This window comes from Bombina bombina, chromosome 5, assembly GCF_027579735.1.
Source record: "Bombina bombina isolate aBomBom1 chromosome 5, aBomBom1.pri, whole genome shotgun sequence".
Lineage (NCBI taxonomy): Eukaryota > Metazoa > Chordata > Amphibia > Anura > Bombinatoridae > Bombina > Bombina bombina.
In genome coordinates this window covers 254403074-254417857 of record NC_069503.1, presented here as the reverse complement: position 1 = coordinate 254417857, position 14784 = coordinate 254403074, and the positions used below count along the sequence as shown (strand labels likewise).

General features: G+C 34.7%; 1 protein-coding gene across 1 annotated transcript in view; it reads left to right on the top strand.

Moving 5' to 3' along the window:
- Nucleotides 1-387: 387 nt before the first annotated feature.
- Nucleotides 388-14784, top strand: part of BMI1 (BMI1 proto-oncogene, polycomb ring finger) — a 28952-nt gene continuing 14555 nt past the window's right edge. The window contains exons 1-8 of the mRNA XM_053715700.1: nucleotides 388-637; nucleotides 11844-11955; nucleotides 12044-12107; nucleotides 12228-12262; nucleotides 12371-12431; nucleotides 12517-12573; nucleotides 12668-12727; nucleotides 13782-13837. Coding sequence (XP_053571675.1) covers nucleotides 499-637; nucleotides 11844-11955; nucleotides 12044-12107; nucleotides 12228-12262; nucleotides 12371-12431; nucleotides 12517-12573; nucleotides 12668-12727; nucleotides 13782-13837 — 584 coding nt within the window. The 5' untranslated portion in view covers nucleotides 388-498. The remainder of the gene's footprint in view (nucleotides 638-11843; nucleotides 11956-12043; nucleotides 12108-12227; nucleotides 12263-12370; nucleotides 12432-12516; nucleotides 12574-12667; nucleotides 12728-13781; nucleotides 13838-14784) is intronic.

Below are 14784 nucleotides of genomic sequence, written 5' to 3'. Positions count from 1 at the left end.
GTTCATGTATTTTTGTTTAGTAATTTTCTCACGAAAACCATTTTGTTTTAACTGAACGTGGCTCTTTTGTAATTAGCATTTTAGGTAAATAACAACAGTTTTCAGACCAAACAGCTTGATCTACATTTTCTCTGAAGTAATTGTGTTACTTCAGTTGTTGCTGTTGTGCTCACGGACGGGCTCTTTATACCATTGCTGTGTGCTTTTTCGCTTTGTACTACGAACACGTTAATATAAGAGAGTAAGGTCTATAAAGCATTGCGATTCAAATATGAATCTATTATTTTGAGGGGAAAGGCCAGAACAACTGCCACAAGCGCGCAGCATAAAAACTGGCCTGTTACGTATTTTGTGGAACTGGTGGTGAGCCAGCGCTGAGCATATTTAGCCAGTTCAGCAGTGAGCACACGCACAGCTTCAAGCTGCAGCAGGCGGTATAGCTCGCTGCTGTCAGCTGGTCTGGTCACGTGTTGTGAGGTGGAAGGTCGCCTGTTCACAATGGAGCTATCGGAGGACCTACAAAGGGGCTTGCACCGTTTAGCCAACCCGGCCCATTTTAGCCCCAAATCTTTCACCGCTATTCTCCGTGCGGCCTTCCTGAGCCTGGGTGATGGTCAGGCCCCGGAGTCCGTGCTAGGTAAGCGGATTGGCGGAGAGTGGGACTGCGGCATAACTGTGTGAATCTGCTGCTTCCCTGAGTAGAGTAGTGGTCCCATACAAAGGTTGTCTCACTGGACCCCGAGCTCGCTCGGTGGCCCCAGGCTGTGTGCAGAATGAACATAAACGGTCTGTGCTGCTCAGATGCCCGTTGTTGTACCGTTTTCTGATGTAAAGCACCAAAACAATGCAGCTAGACAACCATATACATGTACAGGGGCAAACGGTATGCTAGAGTGCCACTAATGCGCTCTGTTAGGGATCTGCTTGGTGACCCACGGAGCTGACCCTAATCGGTATTTGGTTTTGGGATTGATTGTATGCGGGCCCTGGTATTTTGCTGTTTACTGTCGCTTGTGACTGCGCGGCCTGGCCTTGTGGATTGTGTGTCCTGGTCCTCTGAAATGTGTCTGCAGACTGCAGTACGTGGTAGCTTTTCCTGCTCTCTAGTGATTGGGTGCGGGACGTATTGTACCTAAACGGGTCCTTTTTGTCTGCTAGCCATGCTGGCTTATTTGCTGCTTGGTTATTCTGTTTGAATTGACTCTTTGTCCTGGCCCTGGTACCCAATTGTCTGGTGGCTTTGGAATCTGACTGTATTTTCTCATGGATCTGGTTTTGGGCCCAGGGGACTGTGGGTGCTGGCTGTAAGGATTGCTTTGCTTTCTGCCTGTTGTACCTGGTAACTGAGTGCTGGTCCTGCTGGCTGGCTACTGGCACTTTTGTTTTGTCCACAACCATAGATTACAGTTTGCTGGATTTGTTAGCTTTGCTAACAATGGGTTTGATCACAATCCTTTATACAAGGGCATCAATTATTTTTCTATAAAAATCCCCATAGACTTGAATAGTGTTTTTCTGTTAATTCTGATAAAGTACAGTCATACTTTGGAGATATTGCAGGCGCTTAATTAAAAAATAATTTATTGCTAAAAAAAATGCTATCATTTATCTGAGCCTTCAGTGAGTCATAATCTTTTTGCTGGTGGTGGTGGGGTGTGTGTGTGTGTGTGTATATATATATATATATATATATATATATGTCCAGGAGGGCCCACACTCTCACTACAAAAATGCCAACTACCAGGGTTCAGTCTAATGGTTGTAAATATTGCAAAAAACGGACAGCACTCGCTGGATTTCAAAGAAGTGAAAGACTCATTTATTTTGTGACGTTTCGAGGACTTGCTCTCCAGTGAGTGTTGTGTGTGTGTGTATATATATATATATATATAAACAAACAAAAAAATATTCAAAAAAATATTAGCGCACATCCAAAATGAAACGACACTTATTTTGATATAAAGTCTGCAATAAATGCCTGTTTAAAACTCTATACTCTTAAATAACATTGGGATCTTAGTCACACAATATGGCCATATTCTGCTCAGCCAGTCACCACTTACAAGGTGTCCCAAAAATAGACTGGTCCTAACACTATAAATTTTAACCTTACTTGGCTGAATCCTTTGATTCTAGTATAGAAATACATTCTATTCCTCAAAATGAGGCTGCCTGGTTTATATAGCCTTGATGACACTGTCTGGAACACACTTTGTCATCCCGCAGCTCCAGAGAAAAAGAGATACTGTGAAAATGTTTTCTTAAAAATAAATTTTATTTATCAAAATAATTAAAAATCATGTAAAAACATGTAAGCTGCATACGCTAGTCGCAGGCCTGCAACAAGGTGTTCAGAACCAAACGCCGAACATGTTTCGAGCCAAGCTTCAGCCCTTGTTCACTGGCATAGTTGTCCGTATATATATATATATATATATATGTATATATATATATGTGTGTGTGTGTCTGTGGGTATTTACGTGTATATGTGTTTGAAAAATGGCACAGATAGACTTGCTCCACAAACTTTAAATTTGAAAAAAACAAATGGATACATTTTTTTTGTGTGCAATCTACCCCTTTGTGTTGGCATTGAGATCTTTGTGCTGGCCATGGCTGTGCGCAGGGCCCTAGGGGTCTGGCTGTGCGCAGGGCCCTAGGGGTCTGGCTGTGCGCAGGGCCCTAGGAGTCTGGCTGTGCGCAGGGCCCTAGGGGTCTGGCTGTGCGCAGGGCCCTAGGAGTCTGGCTGTGCGCAGGGCCCTAGGGGTCTGGCTGTGCGCAGGGCCCTAGGGGTCTGGCTGTGCGCAGGGCCCTAGGGGTCTGGCTGTGCGCAGGGCCCTAGGGGTCTGGCTGTGCGCAGGGCCCTAGGGGTCTGACTGTGCGCAGGGCCTTAGGGGTCTGGCTGTGCGCAGGGCCTTAGGGGTCTGGCTGTGCGCAGGGCCTTAGGGGTCTGGCTGTGCGCAGGGCCCTAGGGGGGTCTGGCTGCAGGGTCTCTTCACAAATGTCTGATTTGGACAAGCTGAATACTTTCTTAAAAATGGTTATACATTATATACAATTAAGTTGCAAAGTCGCCTATTTCGAGTAATTTTCAATGACCAAATAAATTTTGCTAGGAAAATAGGTAACTTGTTAGTGCCATTTTTTACAAAGCACAGAATTGAGACTGGGATATCCAGTCAGTGTGGTTACAAGTTGCATGCTCTTGATATACTTATTTGCAAAATTAGTTATAAAGTTCATAAAGGGACACACAAATCAAATTTAAACTTTCATGGTTCAGCTAGAACAAGCAATTGGAATTTTTTTTTTTTTTTCATATTTACTATTTTAAATTCTCATTCTGTAGGCATTTGTTGAAAAATATACCTAGGTGGACTTTGAAGCATGCACTTGTCTGAAGCACTATATGGCTTTGGTGATGCATTAATGTTTATAACAATCGTATACGTTTGTGCACAACGACAGCAGTGTTTGCAACAATATAGAACATTGTTAAAAACATTTTTGCAAAACTGCTGCCATTTAGTGCTCCCGTAACATGGTCGTTCCTTAGCCACCTAGGTATGCTCTTCAGCAAAGGATGAAAAGAGAACAAAGAACTTGATAACATAATTAAACTGGATTTAATTTATTTATTTCAAATTACTTGCTCTGTCTGCTGTTCCTTATAACCTCTATCTGTGTTGGCAGTGAACAAATATAGATGTCACTTGTTAGACTTACAAGACATTTTATTGCTACACTGTTATAAAAGTCGATTTCAATCATTGTTTAAGGTATCGAGTCCAATAAAAGCATATTTGAATATGTTTTACATTTTTTAAGTTGGTTGAAACAAAGCAAATGCTTTATTGCCAATCAAGTTCACATACGTCAGCAAATGGGCCAGTTTGTCAGGTCAGTTACAGAGTGGTTTTGATCACATTTATTTTATTTATGTTACATTGTCAGCTGTTTGGGGTAACATGGCTTAAATTGCCTTAAACATACCACGTCCTGCTCTTTTTTTGAACTCATTTTAAAAGGTTTGCTTGGATGATGGATCATTTTAAATCAGGTAACTTAGACTTATTTGTGTTTGCCCTGGGATTTGACTGTGTCCTGGCGCTGGAATATCTGAACATTAAAGGCCACACAATGGTAACAGCATTTCTCAGTCTAATTGTATTGTTTAAAAGGACAGTAAAGTTTAAAATGAATTAGGATAGAGCATGACATTTTAAGCAGCTTTCCAATTTACGTTTATTATTAAATTTGCTTAATTTTCTTGGTATCCTTTAACGAGTAATCCTAGGCGAGCTAGAGAGCATGTACTTGTCTTCAGACATCTGGCAGCAGTTTATTGCAATGTTATACATAGTTACTAACACTGCTACCTTAGAATGCTTGACATGTGCACACTCCTAAGCTTCTATCAGTCTTCCTTAATGTATTCTTCAACAAAGGATACCAAGAGAATGAAGCAAATTTGATAATATAAGTCAATTGGAAGTTGTTTAAGATTGCATGCTCTATCTGAATCATTAGTGTTTAATTTTGACTTTATTTTCAGACATTCTGATGTTATTTTCCCCCCAAGAAGGAGTTTTATCACTGAAACATGTTAATGAATGAACAGTTAACTAAAAATAAATGTTTCTCTAAAGGATTGTGACCAACCCCCCCCCTCTCCTATGTTTTCCCTCTAATATATATATTTTATTTTTTTGTGTACACATTCACATGGAATAGGGACATTGTAATGCTTGTCTATACCATGGAGTTTGTGTGTATATTTAACATTCTGTAAAGTTATATTAGGAAACAACATTACACTATGGTCTCTGTTTTGTTTTATATCCTTTAGTTTCATATTCTGCCTCTGTCTTTGGATGTGTATGTTTGTCATGGACTCAAATTGTGTGCTGGCCTTGCAATGTGTCTGCTTGACTAGGGATCTGCTGGTTTTCTGGTCTCAGTTACTGTGCATTAGTCCTGGAGAATATCTCTATAGCGACTAGTGATCCCACCGAAATGGAAATTCTGGACCGAAACCGAACTCGAAAATCCAGAATGCACTTGGCTGAAAATCGAAACCAAAAATGTCTTCTTTTTTTTCCCCCCCAAATTATTTTAAAATATTTTATTTTTTGCATAATTAGACTATTTAATGAATGAATCTGAATTGAAAAACTGCAAGCCAATAAAATAACCACACTTTTATTGAAAGTAACACCCTAAAATTGGACACAAAATATCTTAACAATAATATGCTACACAATTTTACAAAAAAATAAAAGGAAAAAATATGAAACAGAATAAACGATAATGCCATTTTCGGCCAAAATGTTTCTGCAACCGAAATTGTGGTGCATCCCTGCTTAAAACAATATTAAATATCAATATACTGTATCATTCTTTAGTTCTGTGTAACAGAATCAGATTTAATATTTTTCTTTTACCAATTATCAAAATAAGTATAGTCCTAGAAAACTATAATATGCAAAACAGTAAGTCAAGTAATGAACTCAAACAGCAGCTCTAGGCTAGCAACAAATTTGAAATATGCTACACAATAATGTTACCGAAAATAACAGGCAAAATAACTGAAAATGCCATTTGCGGCCGAAATGTTTCTGTGGCCGAAATTTCGGTGCAACCCTAATAGCGACCCTAATGGATAAGTGTAATGTTGCCACTACTTACTGTGTATTTGTCTTGTTAAAAGGTTGTGTACAGTCCCTAGTCACTGAATTTTGTTTTATTGAGCTATGTAACATCTGTTCTCATGGTTGCCTGTATTAGCCATACAGTACTTTTCAAAATCATGTGTTTTGGCAAATATGCATATGAAATGTGTGAAACATGGGCACCTACTATTACATAAGAACTGAAACACACATATTTAGTCACATCCGTGACACTTCCCCAGATGCAATTTTGCTGCAGGACAAAAATACAGGCTTGCATTTCTTCACTCCACAGGCAGCCATGTTATCTAGAATTGCTATTAAAAGCAGAAGTGTCTCCCCTGCAAACATTTATGTTAAAAGCCCAGACAAAAGTTCTCTGTCTGATTAGAGCACACGAAAAAGTATCTACATTTGTTTTGTCACTGTTTTTTTTTTTTTCATCAGAGCACCCCACAACTATAACAGTAATGGATAATTGTATTATAAAATTGCAGTTTCTCTTTTTATGCATACGTGCATTATTGTTTTCCCAAGCAAATTTGCATAAATTACATACTTTCATATTGGTGTAATGCACAAACTTTAACATTTTTCTCACACTAAATAAAACTTAATTATCTGTTGTGCTTTGTACATGCAGATGCAAACTTAATATGGTTTTGCATGCAAACAATAACACTTTTATGTGGTTTGTGCACAGAAATATAGAGTTTTATTGGGTTTTTATACAAATGTTAGTCTGTAAGGCCTGTTGTCAAATCCATGGCCATATACCTGAAATATGGGATGCTTTGATTTGTTGCATTTCTTGTATAGACAAAAAATGTATGTGTGAGTTATCTCAAAATATGTGTCCATACAGACTTTTTATTGGCTGTAATAACTCATTGCTATTGCTGACTACATGAGCCCTGGAAAATTAAACTGTGAAGCAAAGACCTACCAATTGTAACCTCCTATATAAAATAGGCTGTATTAACATTTTTCTTGTATTTGACCTAGTCACTTTAACCTCTTCTTGTTACTGACTCCCTACCTGGTCTCTGTAGTGTTTGTGTACTTCCCCAGTGGAATTACCTACATTGGTGAATGTTTACCAACCTTGACAATGGTTATTTGTTATGGTGACTCTCTGCCTACTGTCCTTAGTGACTGTCGGTCTGTGTACTGTCCCTGGTGATTGCTTATTGTCTCTGGAGACTGTTGACTGGTTATGGTGAGTGCATACTGTCCATGGTGTCTGTTTACTAACCATAGTGTTTGCCTACTGTCTCCAGTGGTTTTACAGGCATTGGTGTGCAATACCCATATTCTTCTGACTGCCCTGGAATAATGTTGTGTACTGGTAATACTGTTGATTGTGTGTAACATTGGAAAATTGCCCAGGTTTACATAGTTGCACTCAGGAACTGATGCTTGTCCATATTCTAGTCCTGTCTGTCATATTACGGGTTCTTATGAATAATCTTACAGTGACTCCAGGAGCTGATTATGGACTGGGCCTACTAGACTCTTGTATTTCTTTGCTGGCAAATGCCTAAGCATTTTCTGTGCCCACTGACTATAGTGGGAAAATGAATGAACAGGGACCTGCCATTCATTCACAAGCAGGCCAGCAAAATGAGCACTAGGCAACATCCTGTTCTATTTCCATGCTTTCATCATTTTTTGTCTTTTGTTACCACTACTATTTTCAATACAGTGTATGTATGTATGTGTGTGTGTATGTGTGTGTGTGTGTATATATATATATATATATATATATATATATATATATATATATATATATATATATATATATATATATATACACACATTGATAATTTAGTATATATAATAGTATATGAGTGTTCACAGGACACATATACATATATATCATATATTATACTATCACATATAGGCTATATGCCATTCAAATGTGAAAGGCTATTCGATAACAAAACTACTAAACATCAATAACTATACAACGTTTAGTGCCCTATTGCACTCAATGTTATTAATGCTCGCACTGATTCCATTACAAATGTATTCATAGATGGGTTACCCTTAGACTGCAGCTATACGTTAGGTACTGCCTATTAACACCCTTTTTCTCTCTATGGTCCTTAACTTTTTAACTCTTTATGAGCAGACATTGTTAAGAGTGGGTGTGAACGTTGTACATATCACATCTAATAGCTTGCATTCTAATCAATCTTGCAACTCCCAGTCCCTCCCCAATGAGTACACACACCTGTTGCATGAATTGGGCTTTATCACAACCAATAACAAGTTAGGTTAGCCTATTTAAAGTTGCATGTTAGAAGTGGGCATTATGCAGTCTATGAGTAAGGCTCTATAGGAGCTGAAACGCGTCAGACATAGCCCACCACCTGTGCGCCTAACAGCCCTTATCTATCTGGCCATGTTACTTTCTATGCCTGCAAGTTAATACTCCACATGGTATTTACAGAGCCGCTGTGTGTGTGTTTTTATGCGCTATTTCTTCAATAAATGAACCTGTTTTGAGCATCTTGTCCGGACACTCGTTTGTTTTATTTATATATATATATATATATATATATATATATATATATATATATATATATATATATATATATATATATATATATATATATATACACATACACATATATACACACACACACACAGTCAGGTGCACTCTCACAAACAGTCCTTCAAATGCCAAGGTGCTAGAATAAGGGTAAGATATGGCAAACAGGAGACAGCACTCTTTGGTCTTAATAATCAAGTAAATTTATTTAGTTATGTTTTGGGGATTGCTCCCCTTCATCATTGTGTTTTTTGTGTTCCTAGTCTGGGATCAGATTAATATTTTGCAATATTATAAAATGTTATTTATAACTTGCTTAAGTGATCCACAGCACAAAATAATAGCATAGTTTAACATAAATTGATTTAATGAGAATTTGTGCAACAAATATTGTTGCAACTTAAAGGGCCATAATAGCTGAAAAATGACATGCTCTAATTTGTTTGAGAATTTAAATTTAACTATTGACCCTACTTTTTGTTTAACCCCTGCAAAGGGGTTAATCATACAGTAGAAGTACTACTTGAGACCCTGGTTATGAGCAAAAACTCAGGTGTGTAGCTGCTGACTGGATCCCCCTTTGCAGTGTAGGGGCAATAGTCTTAAAATCGTATGCTCAAATGAATTAACAGTAATTTTCTAATATTATGGCTCTTTAAGTTCTATAAATGTTTGTTGCACAACTTATCATTAAATCAATTAATGTTAAACTATGCAATTAATTTGTGCTTCATATTGCTTATAAATTACAGAAAATGTTATAATATTGCAAAATAGTAATCTGCCCCTGACCTCCTAAAGTAGGAACAAAATAAAAATATGCATTGAAGAATTTTTAAAATTGTAGTGGTAACAAGACTCACTAGGTGTATGCATTTATGGAAATAGAACAGGGTGTTGCCTAATACTCATTTTAGTCTATAATGAATTGGAGCATTTCATTTTTTGACTATAATGGCCTCTTAATGTTGATTAATTTTAGCTTAATATTGGCGTTCATTTTAGTTGGGTGTTCAGTAAAATCAGCCAGGTGGTGTGCCCATTTTACAGGTCCTGGGAAGAACACTTTGTGTGTGTAATTATATATAAAATCTAGAGGTAAAAATAATATTTTGCTCATTGTTCTAGTCTACACATTAAAGGATTATAGTTGTATATGTGTTATGGACATTTTGTATTAAACATGGGGCAGCTCTATGTCACATACAAAATTAATTTATTTCACATAATTGTTTATCATGCAATGGACAATATGTTTCACGTGTAACAGCTATAGTGTTGGTCTCTCTGTATTATGTAGGGGAATCTATACATTAAAATATAACATGGCAGTGGAAGTTGATTGCATTTTCTGTGATTTGAGTCCTGGAAAACCATAAAAATGATTTGAAGAACTGAAATAAATATATTTTGGTTGCTCTCTATTTTACATTATTGATTTTAAGTATATATCATACTATTTAAGCGAGGAATTTAACTGTTTGTTCTAAATTGTACATTTGTATTACAGCATATCGCTATTATAATATTATTATAATAATGTAAAATTCAGCCTGATGTAATATTATTGGTTTTAAGTATATTGTCATACCATGTAACAGGGATTTTTCCTGTACATTTGACTGAATTGTACATTATTATTACAGCATATCACTATATAATATAATGTGTGTATTTACACAAGGTTTGTGGGTGTTGCTCTCCTTCCTAGTGTCCGTTTGGTCGCGATGCCTGGTAATGTTTTTGTCACCCCTGTGTGTGACCACTTGGCACGGTTCCAGTGCTGCTGAGTTCTTGGCAGAACCTGGCATGTCAGAGTTTTTAGTTCTTGGCCCTGTTTTATGCTGTTCTGCTTTTCAGAGTTTAGTATTGGTTTATTATTTGTGGCACCAATCTAAAGACTGTCTAATTTCAGAACTTTTTTTTTTCTTTCAAATGAAGTAAAGAAATTTAGCTTAGTCTTCCGCAGTCTGTTTATTTAAAGAACCCTAAATATGCAGAGGAAATTGATTATCATATTCACACAATATTCTAGAAAATATAACTATGCCATGTCATAATAATGTAAATAAAAAATATATCTGAAAATATTATGGAAAGACCACTAGATATTTTTATTGGAGTGTGATACAATTGCAAATACCAGTATGCTGCTACAGTGTAACAGATGTAGCTATCCATATACAATATAACCACATCATTTCTAACATTTGAATTATTAGGTATATTTTAGGATATAATAATGTGCTTAAATACCCCATGACATTTTTAAAATGATAAATACCAAACCTATTATGGTTTGCAGTTGGTATCAGAATTTCCTATTAGTGATGGATTCAATGCATTTGAATATTTGAAACAAATATGAAAAGGCAGCAATAGCTACAAACCAAGATGGAGACTTTCCAGAAGAATCATTTATATAAATATAAGGTGAAATATAAAATCTACTCATATTATGGATTAGCTGTATATTTTATATGAAAGTTTACTAGTGTTGTATCTATTAAACAGATGGTCATTTTTATCACGTGTATGTGTGTGTTTTCTAATAATCTTACTAAATGTATATACATTTTGAGGTTTTGGATGATATTACGTTTAATAATATTTGGATTTCCGTTGGAGACTAATTGGTTGACCTATAACTGCCACACACATCAAGAATATGGTCATTTTCCTCTTTGACCTTCAGTGCAATATACATTTAAGTAAATAAAATGTGAACTAGTTATTGTTACACTGTATTATCCCATAATTAAAGGTTTTGACCATTGAATGCATTTCCAAATCGTAGTATATTTTATTTATGGTGATAATGTTCTGCTGTGCAATATCTCAAAGTATTTTTTATTTATTTTTATTTATAGACATATTTACAAATCTATATCGCTCCAATCCTAAAGGTGTCTGGGTTGTAAAGAATGACACTGTTTTACTAATAGTGGGCAAATCCCTACATTGCATTTAGCTATACAATAGACTTAAAACTAAATATTTGTTTTTATTTAATAATATAAACGACAGCTATTACATATTTGAATATAAATACAAATAAAATGTATTAAGTCAGTTAACATAGTCTTCTGTAATATTTGAATACATTGTTTTAGTAAAGCAGCATTTCTGTGCTTTTATATATTAAAATGCTGTTTATATCACCAATTAATTTATGACATAGAAGTTCAGTTTCTAAAAAAAGCTTGCTATCACAAGAAAAACTAAGATATGAAATATATAACACGTGAAACAATGCTGATTTTTTTATTTATTTTTTATTTTATTTTTACATTCAGTTGTTTGTAGAATCTGGTGCTAATTTTGGGAACATTTCAGATCTATTTTTGCACAAATACGTGTCATATTATTTTTTCATAAGGTATAGATTTTAGTATTTATTAGCTGTGTTTATATAATGGATTATTCCGCTTGAATCCACTTTCCTCCTTGAATGGCATCAAAAGAAATGATTTAATATCTGTAGAATACTGCAATTGTTTGTATGAATGATATGCACAGTTCTGACTTGCACAAGTGCATAGAATTGCTATATTTTTCCCACACCAATCACACTTTTCTATGTACTGAATTAAATTCTGTTTTTGTTTGTTTAGATAATGCAGACTTGCAGAACATTGATCCTGCACACATTAAGCATTGCTTTGCAGCTGTCATAACTTGCATTCTGGAAGCAGTTAAACACGATGTGGACAGGACTGCACTGAGGTACATATGCCAGCCAACAACACTAAGATGTATGAAGAATATACATTTAAGGAAATAAAGTAATACCGTTGTTCCTATTTTCCTACAGCACATTCCTTGAAGACTGTAAATTTGATAAGGAAAGAACTGAACAATTTTGGACAGAATATCAGGTTCAATTTATTATCAATTTTTGCTGCCTAGCAATAAAGTTCTTTGTTTCTACTTGTGTGCATTGTGTATGTATCTTTAATAGAGGTAATGTTTTGTTTCTGTTTTGTATTGGTCTTCAGAAAAACAAGGACTCTTTGCAGATTCTTCTTGAAAGGTCTGTTCTGTTCTCTTATTCAGTGCCAGCTGTTTGTTATTAGTTATTTTCAGTCAAATTATTTTTGTGCAAAGTTTTAAAATATCTGAATATATTTTCAATCTATAGCATAGGGAGATGCCCCCCACATATTACTGATGTTTCCTGGCGTCTTGAATATAAATTAAAGGTAATATGAAATAGATCTTCTAGTTTACAGAAATATTTTTGTAGTGATATTTTATTCTAAATAACCAATGGTTTCCCTTCCTTAGACTAACCAACTCTATAAACACAATCGCCCAGGCTATTTAGTGAAGCTAAATCTAGAGGTAATTCAAATTAAATTAACTAGTTGTAATTGAAGCACTTCAATTTTTTTTTTTTTTTTTTTTTTTTTTTTAATTTATCAAACTTTCTTTTCAGAGTTTGGATCCTAGACAGAACTCGGATATTAGTTTTAATTGTTCTATGGAACAGTTACAGGTATTGTTTTACATTGCTTATTCATTTTAGTTCCTGTAATTCAGACTTTCTAACATACACAAACATTTATTTAATAAAGGGATTTTTTTTTTTGTCTTTTCATATTGGTAACATTTTAATCATTATATTTCTGTTTGGTATCCTTGAAATGAACACATTAAGAATAATAATGCCGTCTATACATTTTGCTGACATTATTTACATATTAAAGACATAATACAAATGTTTGAACACTATATTTAAGCTGTATAATTTATGATTAATGTGTGCTTATATATTTCTGGTATTCATTAATATCGTCTGGTTAAGCAAATATTTTGCTAATTCTTACAAAAAAAATTATAATTTAAGTATAAAGTAATTACTATTGTGTTTTACAAATGGCAATGCACAGTGTAATATTTTAGATGTTATGGATATTACACAAGTTAGAAGTGATTATTCACAGTATGTCTTGCTGCTAATTGTATGTTTGAGTTATATTCTTACAACTGTGCACTGCTGATTGGTTGTACTGAAAGTGTTTGTGGTGACAAAAATGCAGAAGCTGGGGCCCTAGCAGCTCTGAATATTCTTATACACAACAATCTTTAGACTGAGTTAAGTTTACAGCAAAATACATAAACACAAGCTGAAAATCTGTATTTGTAAACATGTTCTGTAAGATCAGCTTTGAAGTTCTTAAAATAAATATAATGAAATATTTCATACAAGGTAATAGGAAAATCTGAAACACTATAGACTAGTATGTCAATGGGTTCGTGTGTGTATATATGAAAATGTGTGTGTGTGTGTGTGTATATATATGTATATATGTGTGTGTATGTATATATATGTGTGTGTGTATATGTGTATATATATATATATATATCTGACCTTGTGAGAGATTACTTGAGCGTTTCTTTATAATTAATATTATAGTTGAACACTGATTTTGGTATATTTTGCTTGGGAGATTGACTACTTACTGATCATGTACTTATGTATTGTCCCGCTGGTCTGTAACCAAAATAAAACTTATGCATTCACAGCTTTTACACTTTTGCTCTTGTAGGACCTGGTAGGGAAGCTTAAAGATGCAGCAAAAAGCCTGGAGAGAACAAGTCAGATGTGAGCTACAAGCAAATACATAATCGTGCTTTTTTCTACGTTGTCTATCTACTCAAGAAAATACTTTGTTAATAAAATATTAAAGCTCCTCTTTGACCTTCTCTTTTGTGGAAATCATTTGTATTTATTGGGAAAAGGAAAAGCATTGCCCTTCTGTGACTGAATGTGACACTGACCATTTCTACACGTTTTCATGAATAATTATATGGGTGGAAATATGAGCTGTGTATAAAATTGTGTATATACATATATCATTTGTCTAATGAATTTCAATTTGAGAACAACGGGTATATTTTTACTATCTTAGATATAGTCTTATTTAATACTTAAACACTAAAATGCCACATGGTTAAAAGATCATGTACTCTTACATTGTAATCAGACTTATAATGTATAATTTATTTATTAGAAACTGCCCAAACCTATTTGCTAGAAATATGCATTTAACTAAAAATAAAACGTGAGGATATACCTTAATAGGAAATGACATGGAGCTGAATGATTTATCAGTACATATGTTGGTCTATATCAGCATTATAATGATATTATGGATTAGTGTATTTCTTCAGGAATAAAGCACATATACATGACTGCGTCTTATCTATATATGTATAATCACAGCAGCAAACAAACCTGTATTTTCTTAATTCTTCCTGGCAAGCAGCCCTTGTAACCGGATGCCTTGTTACTAATAATATCTCTGAGCCTTTTCTATGTAATGCTAGTGTGTGTATGTATATATATATATATATATATATATATATATATATATATATATATATATATATAATTATATATATAATATAACAAGAATGTGTGACTATGTGCTGTCAGTTTTTACATTTGTGCAAGAGAAGGCCCAGTAATTATCACTCTACATGATTCTAGGTCTTCTAAATTACATCATGAAAATATAATGTTTACACAGGAATTATAGAGAGAAGTTA